The following is a 24,924-nucleotide window of genomic DNA, read 5'->3' on the forward strand; positions in this document are numbered from 1 at the left end:
AAGATTTTTTTTAGACTATTAGAGAATGTTTTTCTATGCAATAGTATGCTTTTCTTTATTTGACTCAATATACACTAAAGGCATATGAAAATCACAGGATACATATTTTGTTACAATGCATCCAATTGTAAATAAACAAGTGTAGAACTTTTAAATACATTTCGTAGAACAATTTTTTCACTTGATTTATCTAATAGATGTTTTTTTGCTTAGTGGCATTTTATTCAACAATATATTTTTTCTGTGGATTTGTTTACACGATGTTATGTAATGTATGTTGATTCTCATTTTTTTTAATAGATGTGGATTTTTGCACAGTGATAGTTTGTTTAATTAAACTGGATGTCCCCAGTGGATTTTTACTGCTCCATAGTTTTCTCCTGCTCCTCAGCTCTGTTATCAGCCTGATAACTTCTGCCAAGTTCTTGAACATAGAGATAAAACCAGGTTGAAATTTGTGTTGTGGGAGGTTGCTACAAACAGATTAGCCGACAGCTTGACTTGTCAGAGCACAACTCTGCACATTCCTTTCTTCCTTTGCCTATGTGGGGGGGGGGGGGTGCCTTTCCTCCAATCAACTGTCTTGGCTGTGTGCCCAGACTTCACGCTCAGTGTTGAACAGGAAGAGAAAATCTGTGACTTTATAAAGAACATATAAAGCTGAAAGACAGCAGATATATAAAGCTGAAGACAGCAGATATACATGTAAAACTTATGTAGGGAGATTTGTTTCACCCCTGTGTATCATCTGAGGCTGTTCACTTTACTGGGTATATGTGAGGGTTTACATTCACTTTAATATGGTATACATTCTCATTGATTTGTAAAGCGTACATCACTGATGTATTTTATTTTAATTTGTTAAATTCTGAGTTGGTGTGATTGCACCAGGAATCCAGCTGCCCTTTGCATACATTATGTCGTTTTTGGTTCTCACACTCTTTTAAAAGTTATTGTAAAAGACTGCCTTGTAAAAAACCCATTCAGTTAAAATAGAAATGAAAGGCAAAACATTTTTGTATAGATATAAAAAAATATATAAATATACTTTTTTTCCCCCTTTCCCTCTGTTCTGAGCTGCATAAGAGCTGGGGGAGGAGAAGCAGCAGCACACTGAGCTTCCCAGTGAATGGCTGTGCAGCAGGGGTGTGTCAGGACAAGTCTGATCATTGGAAGAAAGCACACTGAGTTCCCAGCATAGCTAGAGAACTGACCACGATGTGCTCCCCTGCTTAGTGTGGTCAGTTTTTAATAGGAAAGCAAGGGGACTAGCAGGAACACCATGGATTTCACATAAAGGAAGCAATACAAAGAGAACAAGATATCTTCTCATACAAGTACATGGTACAGCAGGCACATATCAGGAATATGAAGTGTTGGGGTAACAAGCGCTTTAAGTAAATTGGGTGAAATAGGGTTAGCAGCACGGGGGTAGGGGGGATACATGTTTCAAGTGTGGAACTTACTGTATTAACAAAAATATATAATGTTACCCGTCTAGTAGCATCAAAATATTTTAAGAACTAAATAAACAAATTTAAACGAAGAACAAATAAAGAACAAATTGTTTTTATAGACATTTTCTACATTTAAAAATCAGTAGACTATAAAAAAATGTTTGATACCTTGGAAGGTATGGTAAGTTATGAGATAATTTTGAAAGTGGAAGCTTTGTTTCTCTTACAAAAGTGGAAGGCTTTTTGGCTCTTCTTGGCCCACCTCACCAAAGCCAGGTTATGCTTTCTCTTAAAAAGGAAATTGTGCAAGGCATGGTAGAGCCTTCTTTTTTAAAAATAAAAGGTGTCTTCTAATGCAGAAGATGTTGGGCAGAGTTCGATAACAAGCATCACACTAGAGAGCAGATTCACACAATTCCTTTATGCACCCTGAAAACTATACATTCAGAACCCACATATGGATACAGCCTAATGTTACAGAGCCATTTATTCCAAACTGCATATAGCTATTTTAGGTTTGGTGGCTATATTTAAAGCAAGGGTTTTATGGTGTAGGGCATGGGGAGCAAAGAGGAAGTAAAAAAACTGAGGTTATGGTAACCAATCCACTAAACCAGTGTGAAGCACTGTAGAGCCTGCATAGAACAGAACGTATGTACATGTCTCATCACAAATCCCTCTCAAGAAAAGGTTTATTTCTCATTTTAGGACAGCAGGAAGTGACATGCTTATACATAGTTTGTGCTCCTGAGCCAACTGTACAGCCAGAACTGTTGGTTTATAGCACAGATACAGGAAATGGTATTAAGCCATTTATTCCAAATTGCATACAGCTTGTTCAGGAAATAGTCAAGGTGAATAAATGATATACACTTTTTCTTCCTGTGGGATTTGAATGGGAAATAATATAAGGAGTCGCTGATTTACGTATCATGAGAGCAAACGCTGTTGCTGTCAAGATAGATAAATCAGTGATGCGGCTGAATGGCGTACCTGAAAAGCAAACAATGGTAACAATAAAACACTAATTCAATAAAACAACTTTTTTCTGTGCCAAAAAAAAAGTAAAAAATATATGCTGAAGCATGGGGGCAATCCACCCCTAATGTTAGGGGTAAATCAACCCCTCCACCCCTGCTCCCATGCTTTGGCATATATGCTCTTTTTTTTCAACTATGGAGGATAAATCAGTGCTGCAGCTGAATGGAGTACCAACAAAGAAAATAATGATTAACAATAAAACACAATAAACAGTAAAGTATAACAGAATTACATACCTGCAATAAAACATTGCAGTTAAGCAAAAATACAGTAAAACAGAGCAGAACATAGAGAGAGAAGAACAAGAAAAACACAACTAATTTTGTCTTTTTTATTTTATATATATATTTTTCCTTTTTTTATTTTTATTTTTACAATTTTTTTGTAACGGTTCCAGGTTTGGGTCTCTCAAAATGCGATGGCATCCTTGGGGACCCTGTGAAAGTGTGTCCTATGACTGTGCAGCACTGTACCCTACGCTAATACTCCATTGGTAGTGGAGTGTTAGCAGCATTCACCGATGCAGAGACCAGGTTGGTCAGGACAGGAGGGACAATAAAAGCGAGTGTCACGTCTGTATCCACGTCTCCTACAGACACAATATCTTCTGGGGGGTTCATTGGCTAGGGGTTCCACGGGTGTGATGACCTCTTACTGGAATTTAAGGAAGGATTCAGTTCATCCCAACGCCTTGTATAGCACATAAGAGTTCAGCAGAGACAATTGAAATAGGTATACAGACACTTTTTTATACCAGCGGCTCTACGGGCAATTAGGTATGGTGCCATCAACTGGTCGTTGAGGTTCACCCCTCCCATATTAAGGTTGTATTTGTAGACACAGAGGGGTTTCTCCAAACACCAGTCACCGTTGCAATTTGGACTGTCGTATCTGCAAGAAGGGAGGACAGAACGAAAACATTTTGTGAATCCCTCCACTTCACTGCGAGCAAATGATTACATCTCAAGCAGGCTCTCTCCCCCAGCCTAAGACAGGAATCTACAAGCTGCTGGGGTAAGCCCTGGGATTAGATCGCACGGTGCCACATGCGCCTATTCTATTATCAAAAATGTGACTAAAAAGTGGCATGCTTGTGAAATAATTGTCCACGTACAAGTGGTACCCCTTTCTGAATAAGTGTGACACCATGTCCCACACAATCTTACCAGCGCTCCCTATGTAGTCTGGGCAGTTCTAGGGCTCCACATAACTATCTTTTCCCTTGTAAACCATAAAACTATATGTATAGCCTGTTGCCCTGTCACAGAGCTTATTCAGCTTGACCCCATATCTGGCACCCTTGCTGGAAAGATACTGTTTGAAAGACAAGCGGCCAGAAAACTTAATCAGGGACTCATCAATGCAGACAACTTGATTGGGACTAAAGAAGGCAGCAAACTGTTGGTTGAAGTGGTTTACAAGGGGCCAAATTTTGTAGAGCCGATCAATTCCTGGGTCACCCCGAGAATGACAGAGTTCATTGTCATTGAAGTGCATAAATCGCAAGATCTGCTTGTATCTAGCCCTGGTCATGGATGCAGAGAACATGGGCATATGGTGAATTGGGTCAGTGGACCAATATGACCGCAACACACTCTTTTTAGTTATGTCCATGAGGAGGGATAGGCCCAGGAAGGTTTTAAATTTGGAAACCGTAATAGGTTTCCAATCTCTGGCAAGGGTCAACTGGGGATTAGCGACAGTGAATTGACCAACATACAAATTGCTTTGGTCCACAATAGTTCTATAGAGATCTTCTGTGAAAAACAGTGAATAAAAATCAAGTGACGTAAAATCAACTGTTTCCACCTGAATTCTGGGTTGGCCAGTGAATGGGGGAAGTACGGGTGCTGCAGAAGTGGTGGGCTCCCAATTAGGATTGGCAAATGCAGCAGGAAGGGCACTATGGGCTCGATGGGCCTGTCTTTGTCTTCTTGGTGGCTGCGGGACACTACTAATATAGTTTTGATCAGATCAAAGATATAGACACTATACTACTAAGGGAGGTGTATGGTGCGTGCATGGGTGTTAGCGCTACTGGCACTAATCTGATGCTGCCTGGGGCGATGTGGACCCTAACTGACACTAAAACCTAACTGATATCACCTTTCCAGTAATCAGGGGGTTAAACCTTTATTAGTAAGTGGTCTGACGCTATAAAAAAATAACTAACTAACCAGCGTCACCCGTGACACTAATGCGATGATCACTGGTGACAGGGGGTGAAAGGGTTAACTGGGGGTGATCAAGGGGTTAAAACCTTTATTCGGTAATATATGGGGGTACCCTGACACTATACTGACGGTGAAACTAACTGGCTAACCCGTGACACTAATACAGCAATCAGAATATAGATCTATACACTGTATTAGTGACACTGGTGACAGGGGGTGAAAGGGTTTACTTAGGGGGGGCGATCAAGGGGTTAAACCTTTATTCAGGGGGTTTAGGGGGGTACCGGGGCCTACTAATAACTGCCCAAACACTTATTAGTCACAAATGAAACCAATGCAGTGATCAGTGAAAACTGCACTTGATGACACTGTAACAGGGAGTGAAGGTGTTAACTGGGGGGGGGGGGGCGATCAGGGGATGATCAGGGGGGTGACAAGTGTACAGGTGTTAGTGTAATGTTGTGCAACTCACGGTTAGATGTCCTCTCTCCTCTTTCTGGAACATAAAAGAGTTCCACGAGGGGAGATGACATCATTTCCTCTGCCTTTGATTACACTAACAGGCAGAGGACAGTCTCCCATTCACCAGAACTGATCACCAGGTCCAGGCCAGAAATAATTGGCCTGGGCATGGAGACTGATCGGTTCTGAACTGAATCCAATCACTGTGGGTGCGCGCGTGCCCCCTAGGCGGCCACACGCCCGACGTATACCTACGGCGATTTGCCCAGGAGAGCCGACCTACCGCCATAAAATGAAGGCGGCTGGTTGGCTACTGGTTAAAGGGTTATGGAACACCCTGCTTATAGTTCGGATTTAGCACCACTGATTTCCACCTTTTTGGACTGCTCAAAGAAGGAGGAAGAAGATTTTCATGTGAAGATGATGTGAAAGCAGCAGTGCATCAGTGGCTATGCACTCAATCAAAAACATTTTTTGCTAATGGTATTAAAAAAATTGGTACGACGCTGGGAAAAATACATCACAAAGGAAGGTGATTATATAGAAAAGTGATGTAATGTGTTTTTAAAATTCTTAACAAATAGAGTTAAAAAACATGCAGAAACTTTTTGAAGACCCCTCATATATGTTTTATAAAGACAGACATATTTTATTGAAATCTGTGGACATCTGCAGATCTTACAGTCCGATCCAAATGTACACAACATTTTTGTAAATCAATTCAAGTCTTGGGAAATTAGTTGTAAAAAAGAAACTCTGGTCTACCCAACAACATTTTGTTTTTTAACCTTTATTTCAGGCACAGCCCTAAATGAAAGAATCAGGCATTGGTGGACAACTGTGTGAAACAAATAAGCACTAAAACATTACATCCACACTTTTGGATACAGAGCGGAATGTACCATTCAATATACAACATTATAAACACACTGAGGTTTATTTATTAAAGGCAAATAGACTGTGCACTCGGACAGTGCAGTTGCACTCTGCAGTGTCTAACTGAGAACCAGGAAATTGAAGATAATGTGACTAGGAACTAGGAGTCCTATTTCACCTGTACCTATACTTTGTGTACTGGCAAGGTACCCCGTGTCACTACCTGAGAAATATGGAGTGCTTTATAATATTGCAACATGTCAGGGAGCCCTATCCCTCATTCTGTTTAGAGAGGTTGAAGTGTTCTTGAGTGGGTTTTTCGTCCATAGGAATATCGATATCAAAAAAACATATATTGGTGAAGGTTGCCTGTGGTACATAAATGGGGAGTGTGTGAATTAAGTATAGAATTTGGGTTGATGTAGAAATTTTGAAGGCATTACATCTCCCAAACCAGGTCAGGGTTAGAGCTTACCAGATGCAAAGGTCTGAATGGATCAACCAACAAGAAGCAGAAGAATTTTGAGGGGTATCTGGTTCCCAGATCTTAAAGACAGACTGGGACCAGTGAAATGGATATGTCTTCCTAGTCATGCCACCCTGTCCAACAGTATGTTGATATTGAGTGCTTCAGAAGTCGTTTTAAAGTTATGTACCCATTAGGGATGAGCTTCGAGTTTGAGTTGAATGTAAGTACGACTTGAACATTGGGCGTTCCCCATTCGCTGAACAGAGAATTTTATGGGGCGTTCGCAGCAATTTTGAGCGCCTCATAATGCACTGCAAGATCGCAGTGCTTTGCTGTATGATGATTGGCCAAAGCACACACCTGACCTGCATGCTTTGGCCAATCACAGCACGCTCCTCAGCAAAAGCCATAATTGGCCAAAGGCAGGGTGAATATGAAAAGCCATGCTAAAAATAGTCCCAATTATTATAAGAGGAATCTTGATTGAATGTCATCACAATATATATCCATGTTTGAACTGGTAAGATAAATCCTTTTCCCAATGTTACCACTGTGATTCACATCAGAAAACCTTAAGAAAGACTTGCTTACCAGATAACAAGCAAAATAAGCATATGGCTATAGCCCAGCCAAGGCCACTGCTTGCACGGATGATCTTAGGAACGAATATCACAAGTTAGATGGCTGTATTATCTTTCACACACTGGCACCGCTGTGTAGTCCGTAAGCATCTCTTTCAGCAAAAGGCCCACAAAAAAAGACTGGAAATAGTGTAATATTGTCTAGCTTTTTAATAATATGAAAAGTAATGCACTTACATTTACTTGGTTTTAAAATCACATATAAAACAGGGCTGGCTGGCTAAAAACAAACACCTGTCCTCCTAGTATGACAGCATGTTAACGTCAACACGTACCCGCGTTTTGTCATATGTAACGTTGTCAATGGGGAACGGGCAGCAAATTGACTCACCACCTTATAACAGGGCCAGGCCTCATTCTGAGTATCGAGTGTTTGGCCACAAATGCCATATTGGAACTGGGCAGCCCTTCCATAAACAAGGAAAGACGGCCAAAAACAAAATTAGAAATATAACTTAAAAATATATAAAAAAGATATATAAAAATGATATATAGAACAAAACTGAAATAAATAGGAATATACTAAAAACCTCACCTTAAACAATTAAACCACCAAAAGAAAAATATAGCCCGATGAGGGGCACTAACCCCTTCACAGGCCATAATAAGTGGATATGTACCTTGTAATAATTTAAAATACTCTTTATAATTACCCAATGTAAATCCATTGTTAAGATTATGTGAATTATATGCATATTACAACATAAAACACCCCTAACATGAAATAAATATTATATATAAGGACCAAATAATGAATTTAATTCTATAGAATGTGAAATGTGTACTAAATATAATTAAATATTCAAATATTAAGTGTAAATTAAATATGTGATAAATAAATTAAATGAAATGAATAATAAAACCAGTAACCCCCATGAAATATAAGATTTAGTAAGTAATAATATACAAAAAATATTAAAAATTATTAATTAGTATAGAATAAAACTAATTAAGTCAACTAAATGAATATCCTAAATAATTAGGCCTACACACTTGACTCAGAATGAGTTTACACTGTAGCCATTATGAATTGTCAATGAAAGCATTCACATCAACATCCATGTTCAACCCATAAGGGGCATAGTTCTTGAGCTTGTGGATCCAGGACATTTCTAATATAGATATTTCCCTCACTAATGAGCTACCCCTCCAATGGGGACTGAACTTGTCAATACCCCAAAAAATGGTCTTAGAAGGGTCTTTATTATGTGAAAGCAAATAATGTTTGGACACCGAATGGTTTTTAAACCCAGTTTTGATATTGGTAATATGCTTGTTAAGACAAACCTGTAGGGGGAGTTTGGTCCTCCCTACAAACTGAAGGCCACATGGGCACTGCAATAAGTAGACCACCCCCACTGTGGAGCAAGTAATAAACTATTTAATCGTAAATTTTATCTGTGTACTAGTGAAAATAAAGCTGGTGGTTCTTCTATGAGTGCAACCACTCAGAGAACACACCCTACACTTCTTACACTGATAGAACCCAGTTAATTGATGGAAAAAATGATTCTATTAGTGGGAGGATTAAGGATATTAGGGGCCACTCTATTCCTTATTAAAGGAGCCCCTTTAAACACCACCTGTGGTCTAGCAGGTTACACTGCCTTCAAAACTCTATCGTTATTCATGATATGCCAATGCCTAGAAATGATTTGCTTAATGCTCCTATGTTGTAAAGTATAAGTCGTCACAAAGGGAACCACTGAGGAAAAAGATCCATCTGTGCACGATGGCCTATCTAGGAGTAGGTCTTCCCTATTCATGGCCTTTACAGATTCCAATGTATTGGTCAAAGACTCACTAGTATAGCCCTTCTCCAAAAATCTACAAGTTAGGGTCTCGGCTTGTGCAAGAAATTCACCCTGATCAGAACAGTTCCTTTTGACTCTCATATATTGTCTCTTTGGAACCGACATAAGCCAGGGACCATAGTGGCATCTATTAACAGGAATATAAGAATTCCTGTCGGTAGACTTGAAGAAAGTAGACGTAGCCAGTCTATCCCCTTTAACAAAGATCTTCAGATCCAAGAAATTGATCTCTGACTGGCTCATCTCATAACTTGAGTGTATCCCCCTATGGTTGACATTCAGAGATGTAATAAATTCCTGCAATTCCAGGCAATCACCATCCCACAGGAGGAGGATGTCATCAATATACCTTGCCCACAAGACTAATTGAGCTCTATGCTGGGCATAGATGACATCCTCCTCCCACTTGGTCATAAAAAGGTTGGCCAAGCTGGGGGCATATTTAGCCCCCATTACAACCCCTCTGTCTTGATAAAAAAATTGATTGTCAAACCAGAAGTAGTTGTGAGAGGCTGCATATTCAAATAGTTCCATTATGTAAGACACCTGGCAATCAGAATGTCCAGAGTCCCGATCCAAAAAACCTTTCACTGCTTCGAACCCCAAATCATGTGGAATAACAGTGTATAAAGAGGTGACATCAGCCATCACCAACCATACACCATGTCTTAAAGTCACCTCAGAAAGCATATTGATAACGTGCCATCAGTCTTTAATAAACGAGGGCATTTTACGAACCAAAGGTTGTAAATAAAAATCAATATATCTGCCCACCAAGGATGTGATGGAATCAATGTCACTGACAATTGGGCGACCCGGGGGGCAGACAGGATTCTTATGAATCTTTGGCAAGTAGTAGATGGTTGGTGTCTGCGGCGCCTTGGGCACAGAAAAAAACTCCCTTTTTTATTTAGGATCCCAGCCTCAAGGCCCTTAGCAACAATCCTCTCTAAATCCCTCTGGTACTTGAGTTTGAGATCAGAAGGGAGGGGTGTATAGGTATTGCTATCACCTACTATCCTATACGTTTCAGTCATGTTGTCCTCTCTATCCAAGATTATAATCCCACCCCCCTTTATCAGCAGGCCTTACAACAAGGTCCTTGTTGTTATACAAGGAATCCAGATCTTCTTGTAATACCTTATTATTCCTAGCCTTTTTGATCTCTAGATGTTCTAGTTCTCTAAGAATAGCATCCCTAAAAACCTTTAATGATGGTGCCAAAGCACCAGAAGGGTTAAACAAGGAAGCGTTGGACAACCGGAGTGAAGAAACTCAGTGGTCGTCAATCTGTTATCTTTAATGGGGTTACTGATCAAATATCTTTTAATGTTTAATTTTCTTACAAATTTGTGTACATCCATATAAGTTTGAAATTTATCCAAACTCTTGGGTGGCACAAATTTGAGGCCCTTATAGGAAACCACTTTTTCTGGGTCTGTTAGTAATTTAGTGCTGAGAATATCCCCTTTTCTCCTACATTTTGGGTCTTTTTTGTTGTTCGTAGGCGCCTCCCCCCCTCTGACCTCTTGCCTTTTTCTACTGGCCTTTTGATGCCTTGATTCGGTTTGGAAAAACTCCAACTACCCTGCCCATTAGGAGCTGGGCGTCCTAAGTTAGATGTATTAACATTACCGAACGAGTGGGTATGATGAAGTAGGGTTGGCATATATATAAATATACTCTGCATTCAGCGTAGCCTATGTATACAGTGCATTCGGCAGTGTACAGTTTCTAATACAGTGCAGGCAGTGTACACAGTATATAATACAGTGTGTACAGTTTCAAATACACCAGGCGGTGTACACAGTATATAATACAATGAAATATACCCATCATGTCCGGAAGGCCTCCAAGGAGAGGCAGACATTCACAGGCCACTAAAAGAGGGCAGGCAGCCTCTGAAATAATATTTAATAGCAGGGACCGGTGCTGCATCCAACAAGAGTAACTATGAGGGGTTACAGTGTTCTGGCACTACCAACACCTAAGGCCCAATGTTTCTGCCCATTTAACACAGGCATGTAAATACAATTTTTCAGCAGAGTATATAGTGCAGTCCATATAGTGTATATATACTGCAGTTCAGAGTATATATAGTGCACTCAGATGTAGTATATATAATACAGTGCAGGATATATAGTGCAGTGTACAATATATAATATAGTGTATTGAAGGGGTTAAGGGGAGCCCTATGACAGAATAAAGAAAAATAACAGCATTGAGTTCCCCCGTCCATGCCAGGCCCTTTGGGTCTGGTAAGGATTTTGGTGGGGGACCCCCACGCTAAATTTTTTTAAAATGTTGGCATGGAGTTCACCTTAATATCCATACCAGACACGAGGGGTCTGGTATGGACTGGGGGGGGGGGACCCACGCTGTTTTTTTAAATGATTTTTTATGTACCGTATATACTCGAGTATAAGCCGAACCGAATATAAGCCGAGGCACCTAATTTTACCACAAAAAACTGGTTAAACTTATTGACTCAAGTGTAAGCCTAGGTTGAGAAATGCGCAGCTACTGTAAGTGGAAAAGAGGGTCAACAATGCTCATTTGCAGACTCACTGTGCCCATTTGCAGCCATAGGTCACCCGAACTTCAAACTCGGTAGTTAAGGGTTCCTAGATGTCCCCTAGCTGCAGCCAAAATGTAGGGTCTCTGGACCCAAAGGTTCCCGAAATGACATTGCTGTAGATGGACACAGTGGACCGAATATGGGGCCCCGTATCTTGGAGCCACTTGATGCTAGGAACCCCAAATTTGGCGTGCAAACCAGGTGGAACTAGCACTACAACATACCCAAAGCTTTGGTTCCTAGAACCAAGTGGGATACAGGGCCCCAAAGTCGGTTTGCAAAATGTCAAGCACTTTTCTGCAGCAGAAAATGACATTTTCCGAACCGATTTTGGGGCCCCATATATCAGGACTACTTAGTGCTAGGAACTACAGCTTTGGATATGTTGTAGTGCCAGTTTCACTGGGTTCCTAGCACCAAGTGGCCCCCGAGATATGGGGCCCCAAATTTGGTTCGGAAAATGTCATTCTCTGCTGCAGAAAAGTGCTTGACTCGAATATATAAGCCCAGGGGGGCATTTTCAGCACAAAAAAATGTGCTAAAAAACTCGGCTTATACTCGAGAATACACACTATATTGCCAGGATTTGGCAATACATTACAGCCATGAGCAATTTTAATTTACATTTTATCCTTTAGAAATTACATTTTGCTGTGGTACTTTTACAAGCAGACTAAGGGGACCCCCAAGGCACAATATTTAAAGGAATATTTCATTTTTATTGTTTTACTTTAAGCATTTCTAAAATCACTGCTCCTGAAAAAATGGCCGTTTAAGAAAGTTTTTTGCATTGATACATATACCCTGGGGCAGTACCTGGGTCCCCAAACACTTTTTGTGACAATAACATTCATATAAGCCTTTAAAATTAGCACTTTTGAGTGTTCACGTTCGTGTCCCATAGACTTTAATGGTGTTCGCATATTCGCACAAATTTTTCATCTGTTCGCAAGTTCTGGTCCGAACCAAACCAAGGGGTATTCAGCTCATCCCTAGTCCCAATATTGTTTAAAAAAACTCTGAGAGTCAGGATAGCAGTTTCAGGGCTGGAAATAAAGAGGAGAAAATTGTTAGCATACGCCACTATGTTATGTTCGAGGTGTCGACAAGACCTGAATGGAGGAGTTTGCCCTTATCATGCATAAAAAATGTTTCAGAGTTAAAATGAATATCAGCTGGGATAGGGAACATCTCTGGCGTGAACTATTGGTGAGGAAAAAGTAGTCTGAACAGGTCTCATGGACATAAATTGCTTTCTGTGGGTGTCTTTTTATCTGGAATAAATCTTTTAAACGCTGCTGCGCAATGAGGCTTTTTCTGTCATGTCTATTTACATGAGGAACACCTGTCCCAAACAACATTAGTCCATGGAGGAATAAGGTTCTTTCTGTCATATCCATTCATATGAGGAACATCCATCCCAAACCACGCCAGTCCATAGAGGACCCACGGGGACTGCCCCACATGCGTGGTTGACCAAACTAGAAATAGTTGGTCCATTTGGAGGGTGAGTTCACATCTATGTGGGGACACCATCTTGTGAGCACTTATCAAGCACGGATTTGCATCCACTTTGTAGAGCACGAGCACTGTATTTGGGACTTTTATTGCATAAAGTTTTTCTGTTTGCTACAAATAATTTGTATGGGACTTTCTAGCAATCCTTTCAATTTAAAGTTGCATCAGTTTCAAATGTGATATTTATTTAATATTTGTGGCATTTAGCGCGGTTTATTCATTTTCTTTTTGGTATTATTTTGCACTTGCAAAGTTTTTATTCACTTCAGCTGCCGATCTATTTTTTATCAAGTTATCCATACTAGTATCTAGAACTTCTTTGGCGCTTTGGTTTTTTTATCTATTTACATATTTACTCAAGCTAGTTTCCTTTCAGTGGTATAAAATATTGGTATTAGGAAGATGTTTTCTTCTTTCTCTGTGTAGTATCACATTAAAGCATTTCTGCCAAGGAGTAATTGGTAAATCTAGGGACCATATAAACTCACATAAACTCCAGCTGAAAGAGATCAAAGTTAAGATCAGTGCCATCTGTGATTGACCTTTAGTAAACAATCCAGTTAATTTAGTTAAATTGTATTTGGGCTGCATATGACCTCAAGGCAAAAACGTGCGCTAAGCTTCATCGTGACTAATCTAGGTCAGTGTACTCTGGATGAACCTTATGCAATCTACCAAAAAAGTCAATGCAAATTTGGGAAACCAGTAATGTGAATTAAAAGCAAGTGATGTCTAAATAACAGTGCATATTCTTTAAAGTGTCCTTACCATTCTGTGGTAATATGAATTATTTTATTTTATATTTGATGTTATTGCACACATCCTTACTATATACTATTATTACGTTTATGTCTCCTAGTCTACTAAATGTTTACATATATTCAAAAAAATTTGAGGACTGGGTAACCTCATGTAGTTCTTACTATAACCATTTTCAGAACCTGTAGCTATGGCAGCGACAGATTCTTAAAGAATTACCTCCAGTTCGCAGATTAGTAAACTGGTGGTACTTAAAGTGATACAAAAGTCTTTTTTTTTCTTCTTTGAAAATAACAAACATGTTATACTTACCTGCTCTGTGCTGTGGTTTTGCACAGAGCAGCCTGGATCCTCCTCTTCTCGGGTCCCTCATCTGAGCTGCTGACCCTGCCTCCTGCTGAGTGCCCCCACAGCAAGCAGCTTGCTATGGGGGCACTGGAGCCCAGCTGCAGCTTTGTGTGTCCATTCAGACATGGAGCCACGGTTTGACTCTGCCCACTCACTCTCCCTATTGGCTAACTGATTTTGATTGACAGCAGCAGGAGCCAATCAGTCCTGGACAGCTGAGGCACTCATGCACGTCACTGGACTAAGATGGGGCTCAAGTAAGTATTGGGGGGGGGGGGGGGGCTGCTGCACACAGCAGACTTTTTATCTTAATGCATATAATGCATTTTGGGAAAGGAGCTGTACCCCCCCCCCCATTTAATGGTTGATTAGGTTGAAGAGCGCATGTTTAGAATACTTTCCATCTGTGGTCATTTACAGAGTTTAGACTATGATATCAGGGGTGGTATGTGTATTCTTACTTGAATCTTGGTGTGCTGTGAGTATATCTTCCAGATCTGTGCAGTAATCCAGCGTGGAAGAAGTTTCCTGTCATAAAGACCAATCACTGCTGCTCACATACTTGTGTAGGGTGACTGGTCATGAGTCTGCTTTCCTGCTTCCCTCCCACAGCTCTGCTCTCTAACACAGGTTATGTGCAGCACAGTGATGATGTCACAATGATGATGTCTGAATATTCAAACTCTAATAAAAATTGTACATACTTTTTTATCCTTGTGTTCCTAGAATAATATAAAATCTTAATTTTACGTTAAACAATTAGCGCTCTAACCAATCAGCTCAGTGATATTATCTTTATAATATTTTTATTAGAGTGTTACAAAATACAGAAATAGTTTGCACACAGTGTGCAAGGTAATATCAGGAGAATATTGTATTCAGAGAAAATGAACAGATGAAATACAATCTGTAATGAAGTACATTGAAAAATAGAGGGTCTGAGTTAGATTGTGCACATGGAGAAGCACAAAACCCCCTCCATGGTGGTTGAACCAAGCAGCAAGACAAGCATAGAAAAGACTATTAAAGAAAAGAGCATGAGGAGAAGAGGGGAAAAAAAGGAGAAATTGGCAGTAGAAAAAAAAAGGGGAAAAAAAGGGGGGGGGGCAAGTAAAGAAGGGGTTGGGGGGGGGGCAGTGCTCATCCAGATAGAACTTAGGCCAGGGAGAACCTAAAGTTCAGACTTAGGTCCATTGTTTGGGACCTGAATAGTTAATAGAGTGTGGTCAAAGTCCACCCAGGTTGAGATATTTTATATATGATGCTGCTAGTGAGGTATAAACTGATGAAAGAAATTGAAATATCTTTTGTGCAAAGTTTATGTGAGTTACAGGCAGTTTGTGGGTTGTGTGGGATACACAGGCTGATGTAAGTTAGTGAGTATTTAAGAGGAAGAGGAAGATGGTTATGAATATCATATTTGGGAGTTAACTGGGTATAGGGCACTGTCCAAGTTCATAGTTTAAAGTGCTAACCCCTCCACTTTGGAGACTGAATGAGACTGAAAAAAGTTCATTTTGGTTTCTGGTATTGGTTTTAACAACATTCATTTCTAGTTTTAGGAGTTGATTTTGGATTTATAAAACCTGAAATTTGGAGTTAAATCGATTATAAAGGTAACTATAATAAAATAAAATAAATAACAAACATCTCTATACTTACCTGCTCTGGTGGAATGGAATTGCAAAGAGTGGTCCCCAACTTCCTCTTCTCGGATCCCCTGCTGACGCTCCTGGCCCCTCTCTCTGTCCAGTGCCCCATGGAAAGCAGCTTCTCATGGGGGCACTCGTGTGTGCTCCCTCCTGAGCCGTGCTGCTGCATCCATTGACACAGACAGCATGACATGGCCCTGCCCCCTACTCCCTCGTCATTGACTTTGATTGACAGCACTGTGAGCCAATGGCTCCCGGTGCCCCAACAAAGCCAGCAAGACCCAGAAATGAGGGGAGATAAGAGCTGCAGACATGCACAGTGCTGAATCAAATGAGGGCTCAGGTAAATAAAAGGGGATGCTGATGCCTAAACATTTTTTACCTTAATGCAAGGTATGCATTAAGGTAAAAATGTTTAGGTATTAGAACCACTTTAAACAATTAGTTCTGTAAGTTTGAGGTATGGCTAGATAAATATATAACCTTATCTTGAATGGAACTAAAGCCAGGAATACAATTCACAGAGAAAGTCTTCCTTACTGCAAAGCAACTAAATGAACTGCTCTAACCAAACAGTTCCAGGGAGTGTATGAGAACACAGAGCCACACATTGAGACCAGAGGAGAAGTGGTTTAACCTTAAACTGTGCAGGGGGTTCTTCACTGTCAGGGAAATAAGGATGTGGAGCTCTCTCCCACAATTGGTGGTGGCTGTGGGAAGTATGGATATTTTTAAAAGACTCTTGGATGTATATCTTAAAAAAAACACAACATACAGGGATATGGGAAATTATTATAGACACTGACACACGTACACCTACACAGGTTGAACTGGATGGACTATGTCTTTATTCAGCCTTACCTACTAGATAACTATGTAAGATATATTAAAGGGGTTGTAAAGGTTCGGGTTTTTTCACCTTAATGCATCCTATGCATTAAGGTGAAAAAACACCTGGCAATGATGGCCCCCCAGTTTACTTACCTGAGCCCGTTCACCTGCTGTGCGCGTCCCCTGGAGCCCTCTTCTCCACAGAGTCTGGCCGTTGAATGGATAGATAGGATAGATTGATAGCAGCGCAGCCATTGGCTCGCACTGCTGTCAATCACATCCAATGACGCGGCCTGCCAGGGGGGGGCGGGACCGAGTCATACACTCTGTGTCTATGGACGCAGCATGTATGACAGGGAGCGCGCCCGCCAGCTAACCCCCTCGCAATAGAGATTTCCAGAAGGGGGTTAGCTATTGCGGGGAGGAGCCAAGACAGCCGCCGAGGTACCCCAGAACAGGATGATCGGGGTCACTGCAAAATGAACTACACAGTGGAGGTAAGTATGACATTTTTTTTTTTAAAAAACAAACCTTTAGTATCCCTTTAAGCTTCTGAACTGCCTCCCACAGTTGTAAGATTCAGAGGAAGCTGCTAAGGTATTGGTTGATCTCTGATCATTAAATTAAGAGTTTAAGCATCATTTTGAGAGCCTAAGCACCAAACACTACAATCCTTCACTTTCTATTTTCATTTCATTGCCAGTTTTCAATATTTCAGGTATATCTAAGTACCAGACAAGGCACCTGGGTTGTAAGTCGTATTTCTCATCATGGATATCCAGTAGATATGGCCCTAGAAACACGTTTCTTTTTCTGGATTTCAAATCTTTTACCTGCTAACCTATTCAACAAGATGAATGAGAAACACATGAGCAGTTGGTTTGATCATGGAAATTACGGTTTAGAGCCTGAAAACAGGTATAATTCACAGTCTGAGTAACTCTTTGTATGCAATTTTTTTTAGAGATGTTATTGCATCACTGATGTGTGCCTACTAGGGATGAGCCCGATGTTTGAGTCAAACGTAAGTTCGACCCAAACATCGGGTGTTCACCCATTCGCTGAATTTAGAACATTATGGGACGTTCGTGGGAAATTTGAGCACCCGCGGAATGCCCCATAATGCACTGCAAGACCGTCAATGCACTGCATTGCATTGATGGCTGCTGATTGGCCAAAGCATGCACCTGACCTGCATGCTTTGGCCAATCACAGCGTGCTCTGCTGTGGGAACCATGATTGGCCAAAGGCACGGTGCCTTTGGCCAATCATGGCTCAGGGGGCTAATTCCACGCCCCACACTATGTAAGGCTGCTTACGTAGTGGCCGTACATAGTGTAATGAATGAGAGCAGCAAAATTACATTTCTAAAGGACAAAATGTAATTTTAAAACTGCTTGCAGCTGTAATGTATTGCTGGATCCTGGCAATATACATATAAATCATTGAAAAAACGGCGTGAGTCCCCCCCCCAGTTCATTATCAGGCCCTTCGGGTCTGATATGGATTTTAAGGGGAACCCCATTCAAAAATAAAGGAAAATTACATGGGGGTCCCCCCCAAAATCCATACCAGACTCTTATCCGAGCATGCAACCTGGCAGGCCGCAGGAAAAGGGGGGCGACAAGAGAGCCCCCCCAAACTGTACCAGGCCACATGCCCTCAACATGGAGAGGGTGCTTTTGGGTCCCCCCGAAAACACCTTGTCCCCATGTTGATGGGGACAAGGGCCTCTTCCCCACAACCCTTGCCTGGTGGTTGTGGGGGTCTGTGGGCGGGGGGGTTATCGGAATCTGGAAGCCCCATTTAACAGGGGGGCCCCCAGATTCCGGCTCCTCCTATGTGAATGGGTATCGGGTACATTGTACCCCTACCCATTCACCAAAAAAAGTGTCAAAAAACTAAAAATGACAGGAGACAGGAGAGTTTTGGACAATTCCTTTATTAAAAAAAAAAAGTGTCCTACGATGTCCATTCATCTTCAATCACAGCGCTGATGACCTGAGGAAAAAAACGGAAAAACTCTGCCTCCTTTTCTGCAGCCTTTTCACAATGACAGCTGTTATATAGCTGAGGGTGGGGCCACCCAGTGATGTAAACTAGTGACCCCGCCCTCAGCTATATAACAGCTGTCATTGTAAAAAGGCTGCAGACAGAGGGACGCCTCCCATGGGGGCGGAGTTTTTCCATTTTCTTTCTCAGGCCATTGGCGCTGTGATTGAAGATGAATGGACGTCGCGGGACACTTTTTTTTAAATAAAGGAATTATCCAAAACTGTCCCCTTTCATTCTTTTTTTGGTGAATGTGTAGGAGTCCAATGTACCCGATACCCATTCACATAGGGGGGTGGGATCTGGGGCCCCCTTGTTAAAGGAGGCTTCCAGATTTTCATAAGCCGTCCGCCCGGGCACAACCCCCACAACCACCGGGCAAGGGTTTTGGGGAAGAGGCCTTGTCCCCATCAACATGGGGACAAGGTGTTTTGGGGGGGACCCCAAAGCACCCTCCCTATGCTGAGGGCATGTGGCCTGGTACGGTTCAGGAAGTTGGGCGCTCTCTCGTCCCCCCTTATTCCTGCTACCTGCCAGGTTGCGTGCTCGGATAAGGATCTGGTATGGATTTTGGGGGGACCCCCATGCCATTTTTTGGCACGTGGTTCTCTTTAATATTCATATCAGACCTAAAGGGCCTGGTAATGGACTGGGGGGGACCCATGTCAGTTCTTTCAATGATTTTTATCTATATTGCAGAGATCCAACAATACATTACAGCCGCGAACAGTTTTAAATTACATTTTTTCCTTTAGAAATGTCATTTTGCTGTGGTACTGTTATAAACAATGGTAAAGATGCGCTACTTTAGACTAAGGGGACCCCCAGGCACGATATTTAAAAGAATATTTCATTTTTATTGTTTCATTTTAAGCATTATTAAAATCACTGATCCTGAAAAAACGTCTGTTTTTAAAACTTTTTTTGCATTGATTCATGACCTCTGGGGCAGGACCCGGGTCCCCAAACACTTTTTATGACAATAACTTGCATATAAGCCTTTAAAATGAGCACTTTTGATTTTTCACGTTCGTGTCCCATAGACTTTAAAGGTGTTCCCTGTTCGCACAAATTTTTTCTTTGTTCTGCTGTGAACCGAACCAGGGGTGATGTTTGGCTCATCCCTAGTGCCTGCATATATATATATATCCTTCCATCATAAACATTATATTGTGTAAGAGTAACAAAATCCATGTGTTATTTTTGTGAAATAATTCATTTTATAATAATAATCTGTCAAATTCTACAGATCTTTTTTCAGGGAGCCCATAGTAAACGATTACTTACCTAGCCAAATCCTATGTGGAGCCATAAGAGTGAAGCCAAATATTAGTACATTCACTGAAACCTCTGTCATCTTTGAGGATGGGACTGTTGTGGAAGATTTGGACGAGGTTATTTTTGCCACAGGATACAGCATCTCTTTTCCATTTCTCGATGACTCAGTCATCAGAGTTGACAATAACAAAGTTGCTCTATACAAGAATGTCTTTCCATTAAGTCACGAGAAGCCAACAATAGCATTCCTAGGACTTGTTCAGCCACTAGGCTCCCTCTTGGCAGTTTCAGAGATTCAAGCACGTTGGGCCAACCAAGTATTTAAAGGTTTGTGCTAAAATAAAATTTACCTTTTTTGTTTTGATTTATATTAATGATTTTAATTGCTTCCACAGAAGAAAATATAATCAAGCTGAAGTAGCATACTTGTTCCTGCAGTTTATGTTACCCAAACACATTACATTCGGGATGTAAAGCTTTCATATTTGGAATTGCATGCTCATTCACTTTGTAAAGTGAACATGCTCACTTTGAGGAACCACCCAACTGTCTTGTCTCTATAAGGTGATAATGTTCCTAAAAAAATATACTATCATTGGACAGAGGGGTGCCTGCTTGATAGGGCTTATCTTAAAAGCCAATGATGTTTCTGGTAAAAAAAAAAAAAAAAATCAATCATCAAACTGACCATACCTAAAAGTACACATCCGTGTTGTCACAGGCACTGCTCATTTACCTTCAGTATCAAAAATGAAGAACTACTACCAAAAAAGTGTGCAACAGAAATTAAAGCGGTGAGTTAAAACTATAGAGATTTTTTTTCTCTACTTTACTATAACTTATAATATGCAAAACAAAGCCCTGCTGTACAGAGGGAAAATTGTGATATAAGAACCTGTTTCTTTAAAGATTAAGCCAGACTGTGCATTATAATGCAGAGAGAGCATCCACTGCCAGTCAGCCAGCCAACCCTGACCCTACACCATTCCCCAATGCAGATTTACCTCCTCTTCCCAATGTGGTTGGTTGCTAGGAGTGCCAGCATCTGCTGGGCATACATGGATGGTGGGGGGGGAGTGTGATGGGCTATCCTGGATGTAAGGGGGACTCTTCTGGGTGTAAAAGGGTTACTCTGCTGGGCACACATAAATATAAGAGGGAAATTTGCTGCTCATTCCTGGATGTAAGAAGGGAATCTGCTGGGCACTCCAGGATGTAGAGAAGGCTCTGATTTTTTTCAGCCCACAAATATTTGTAAAATATACATTGATGCCCTTGAACGAAATGTTTGGAGACCCTAGTGTAAGGGTAATTATTGCATTGTAAATGTGGATCTAACACTTCTATGCCGATATTGGTCATTTTCCAATGCAGCTTCAAGCAGGGGCTTCAGGACGACCTTCTCCTCTTTCAAAACACCAGTCACCTTCTTTCCTGAAGAGAAGGTGCAGGAGTGTGGAAAGTTAACTGCAACTTACCTGCCCCCTGGTTTCATTCTGTACTGGTTCCCATCTTCACTAAAATCCCCTATGTAGGGTTAAAGTGATTATAAAGGTTTGCTATATTTAAAAAAAATAACAAAAATGTCTATACTTACCTGCTCTGTGCAAGGATTTTGGACAGAGCGGCCCAATCCTCCTTTTCTAGGGTCCCCCGCCAGCGCTCCTGGCTTCTCCTCTGGATCAAGTGCCCCCACGAAGAGCCGCATTCCATGGGGGCACTCATGCGGATGCGCCCCCGAGGCCTGCTGCTGCACCCATTGACACAGACAGCAGGTCTCGGCACTGCCCCCCGACTCCCGTGTCACTGGATTTGATTGACAGCTGGGGGGCCAATGGCCGAGACAGTGGCTGGAGCTGCTGGGCTCGTTCTCATCACTGGAAAGGTTGGGTTCAGGTAAGGAAAAGGGGGACTCAGAGGCAGGAGATTCTGTGAGATTTCCACACTCTTCTTCCATGCGGTCACTTTGTTTAGTAGGAAAATGAATTGTTACAACATCATACATGTTCTCTCATCTCTTAACAGTTTTGGAAGAAGCAGATTTCAGACACTGCAAACTTTCTTTATTGGCTACATGGATGAGATAGCAGTGGAAATTGGTGTGCGGCCTAATATAAAAGTTCTATTTCTCAAAGATCCCAGATTTGCTTGGAATGTTTTCTTTGGACCTTGTACCCCTTATCAGTATCGTTTAACAGGCCCAGGGAAGTGGAGTGGAGCTAGAAAAGCAGTTCTGACCCAGTGGAGCCGAACTCTCAATCCAGCCAAAACGCGTGTTGTTCAGAGGTTTCAGTCGAAAACAAAACAAATAATTGTACTTTTTGGATTGGTAGCAGCCATTTTGGTATGTGTCTACTACATCGCCTTCAAAAATCATCAGCAAGAGTCTTTAATATAACTTGCATTATGAAGTGAAATCAGCCATTCATTTATACAAGTTAAATACAAAAACATTATCTGTATCTGTAAACAAATTATCTCCGGACAGACTGGTTTGCAAGGAAGGTTTGCCTTGACACAGCTTAGCAAATAAGAAAAAAATGTTATGTGGATTATTGCAAGTAATATGATTAAGCTGGAATTTGGGAGTTTGTAGGAGGCTCTTGATCTTTGCTGTGAATTTTACTCACATGTATAAATTATCTTAAAGCTGAAGTTAATTGTACATAAATGTTTTAGGTAAAAATGTTCTTTTTTCATTACTTTCCTTATTTTACACACTGTGATGTCATCGCTAGGTCTCTGTGAAATGCAGGCTAATCATGGCTGGTGGCAGGGTCATCAAGGTGCTGTATACAGCAACCTATAATCATCACAACATCCTGCCTCAGTACTCATCTGAAGAGCCCCCAGCCCTGATATACTCAGTGAGCTGGATCTTTGGAGGATTTAGGCAAATCTCAAAATACTCTAATGGGTGTATGTTGTCTGGAGGAAAGGCCCTTCCAAGACAGATCGTATTTGTATGCAAACCACCATAGAAGATGTCCACATGTAATGCTGAGCCTCCATTATTTAAAGAAATCCACTGAATAAAAGGGGACTAGAGACAGCCAGGCTGAGAAGGAAAAAGCAAGATAATGCTGAATGTCCAAGGAAATATGATAGACTCCATAAAGTTGATTTACTAAAGGCAAATTGGCTGTTCAGTTTGCAAGGGAATTTTTCCTTAGCCTACAGAATGTGGTGAAGATTTACAAATTAGCGTGCAAGGACAATGGAAAGCAATAAAAAAAAAATATTTTCTGCTGGCACATAATTTGAAAAAACATGAAGTAGAACTTGAACTTAAAAAAGGGTAAACAGGCAGGATTTTTAATGCAGAAGAGACATGTGTTATCTTTTCTGCATTAAAGGTCCTTACCTGTCTGTCCACCCCTGTATAGGGGCAGCTCACTGTAGAAATACAGCAATGCTGAAGCTGACTGCACTCCCGTGGAGGGAGTGACGTCACCCTCGCCCAGCCAATGAAAGCGGCCGTCAATCGAGACCCAGAAGGCGGCCGCTCCCAAGATTTTAGCAGCGGACAGTGCGCTCCGGGACACTGCATTGTTGGATTCAAGGTGAGTATAGTTCCACTTTAAAGAGCTTTAAAAAGAACGAGTCTTCAATGGGCATTTGTAATAACCTAATTCTCAACTTTGAATTGTTTTTTAAAGTGCAGCTGTAGCATACATGATTTTAATGTTTACCTGTATTTTCTCCCTGTCAGAGGAAAAGTGCCAGCATGAAAGCTTGACTATCTCCTGCCTGTTAGTGCTGAAAACAGACACTGTGTTGCGCTTTCCCTTTAAATAAACAAAATATAAATGCAAAAAATTAATAAACAAAAAAAGTTAACATTTGACACAAAAACTCAGTGTAAACAGCTAAGTAAAAAAATAAATATGTGACATATGTAACACCAGTCTAATATGAAGTCCAATATAAAGTGCTCTGTGGAATATAATCAACCATAACTGCTTCAGTGATTCACCACCTCAAAAACCACCAGCTTCTTACCAGAAGTTTAAGACCTTCTGAATGAAGGTCAAAAGAACATAAGGAGTATCATAAGGATCCAATAAACCAGCCACAGAAAGGGTCCAGAACCGCCGTACAATGAAGATAGTAATCCCTCAGTAAATTGGCATCAGACCATGGAGAAGGAAAGGACAAGACTCATAGTATGAACCTGTGCAAATAAAATTTAACCAATTACCGGCTGCCCACAGTAGATGTACAACATCCAGGCTGTTCCGGGTTAGAGGCGTGCAGCATGCCGCTCTCGCGACCGCTGTGTCATTATGCAATCACATGATCACAATGTCAACAAAGCTGTTATGAATGAATTTCATTCACAACAGCTGTGTTTCCTGCAGAGTGATGCTGTGATTGGCCCACAGCTATCACATGGTACCTTGGCCAATCACAGCACCCTGTACCATGTGATTAGCTGTAGGTAATCACAGATCACTAGTAATCACAGCTGTCATGAATGTAACCCATTTGTGACAGTTGGAAACATTGCTGTTACAATGATTAACCTTGTAAACAGCATTCAACGTGTGCTTAATAAAAAAAAAAAAAAATCCCTGACACCCCCCCCCCCCCCCACACCTCAGGGTAGTGCAATGATACTATAGTAACATTGAACTACTCTGATGAGATTATTAAAAAAAAATGTTAAAAAAAAAAAAGTTAAAAAAATAAAATAAAATGTTAGTGACATCAGCCCACCAAACTCAACCCTACACATAATGTCAATAAAGGAGGTCATCAAGACGACATCATCCCTGATCCAGAGGAAGAAGCCAGGGAGAAGATGCTGGTGCCAATGTGGGCATTGTACTTTTGAAATTAAGGTAAGTATTTTTTGCTGTATTTTCCAGCTTTAAGGCATCTTTAAATTAATAGTATTAGTATTACCCTCTTCCACCAGATCAATAGTGTCAATTATTGTTCAATTTTATTATATGAAGATTATATGGAATT

General features: G+C 41.0%; 1 protein-coding gene across 1 annotated transcript in view; it reads left to right on the top strand.

The window, feature by feature from the left end:
- Nucleotides 1-24,513, top strand: part of LOC141102967 (dimethylaniline monooxygenase [N-oxide-forming] 2-like) — a 139,139-nt gene extending 114,626 nt beyond the window's left edge. Inside the window, exons 5-9 of the mRNA XM_073592036.1 lie at nucleotides 2,166-2,311; nucleotides 17,339-17,538; nucleotides 19,922-20,277; nucleotides 20,672-20,744; nucleotides 21,976-24,513. Of these exons, the coding sequence (XP_073448137.1) occupies nucleotides 2,166-2,311; nucleotides 17,339-17,538; nucleotides 19,922-20,277; nucleotides 20,672-20,744; nucleotides 21,976-22,348 (1,148 nt within the window). The 3' untranslated portion in view covers nucleotides 22,349-24,513. The remainder of the gene's footprint in view (nucleotides 1-2,165; nucleotides 2,312-17,338; nucleotides 17,539-19,921; nucleotides 20,278-20,671; nucleotides 20,745-21,975) is intronic.
- The last annotated feature ends 411 nt before the right edge of the window (nucleotides 24,514-24,924 follow it).

This window comes from Aquarana catesbeiana, linkage group LG07 (genome assembly GCF_042186555.1).
Source record: "Aquarana catesbeiana isolate 2022-GZ linkage group LG07, ASM4218655v1, whole genome shotgun sequence".
In the NCBI taxonomy this organism is placed as follows: domain Eukaryota; kingdom Metazoa; phylum Chordata; class Amphibia; order Anura; family Ranidae; genus Aquarana; species Aquarana catesbeiana.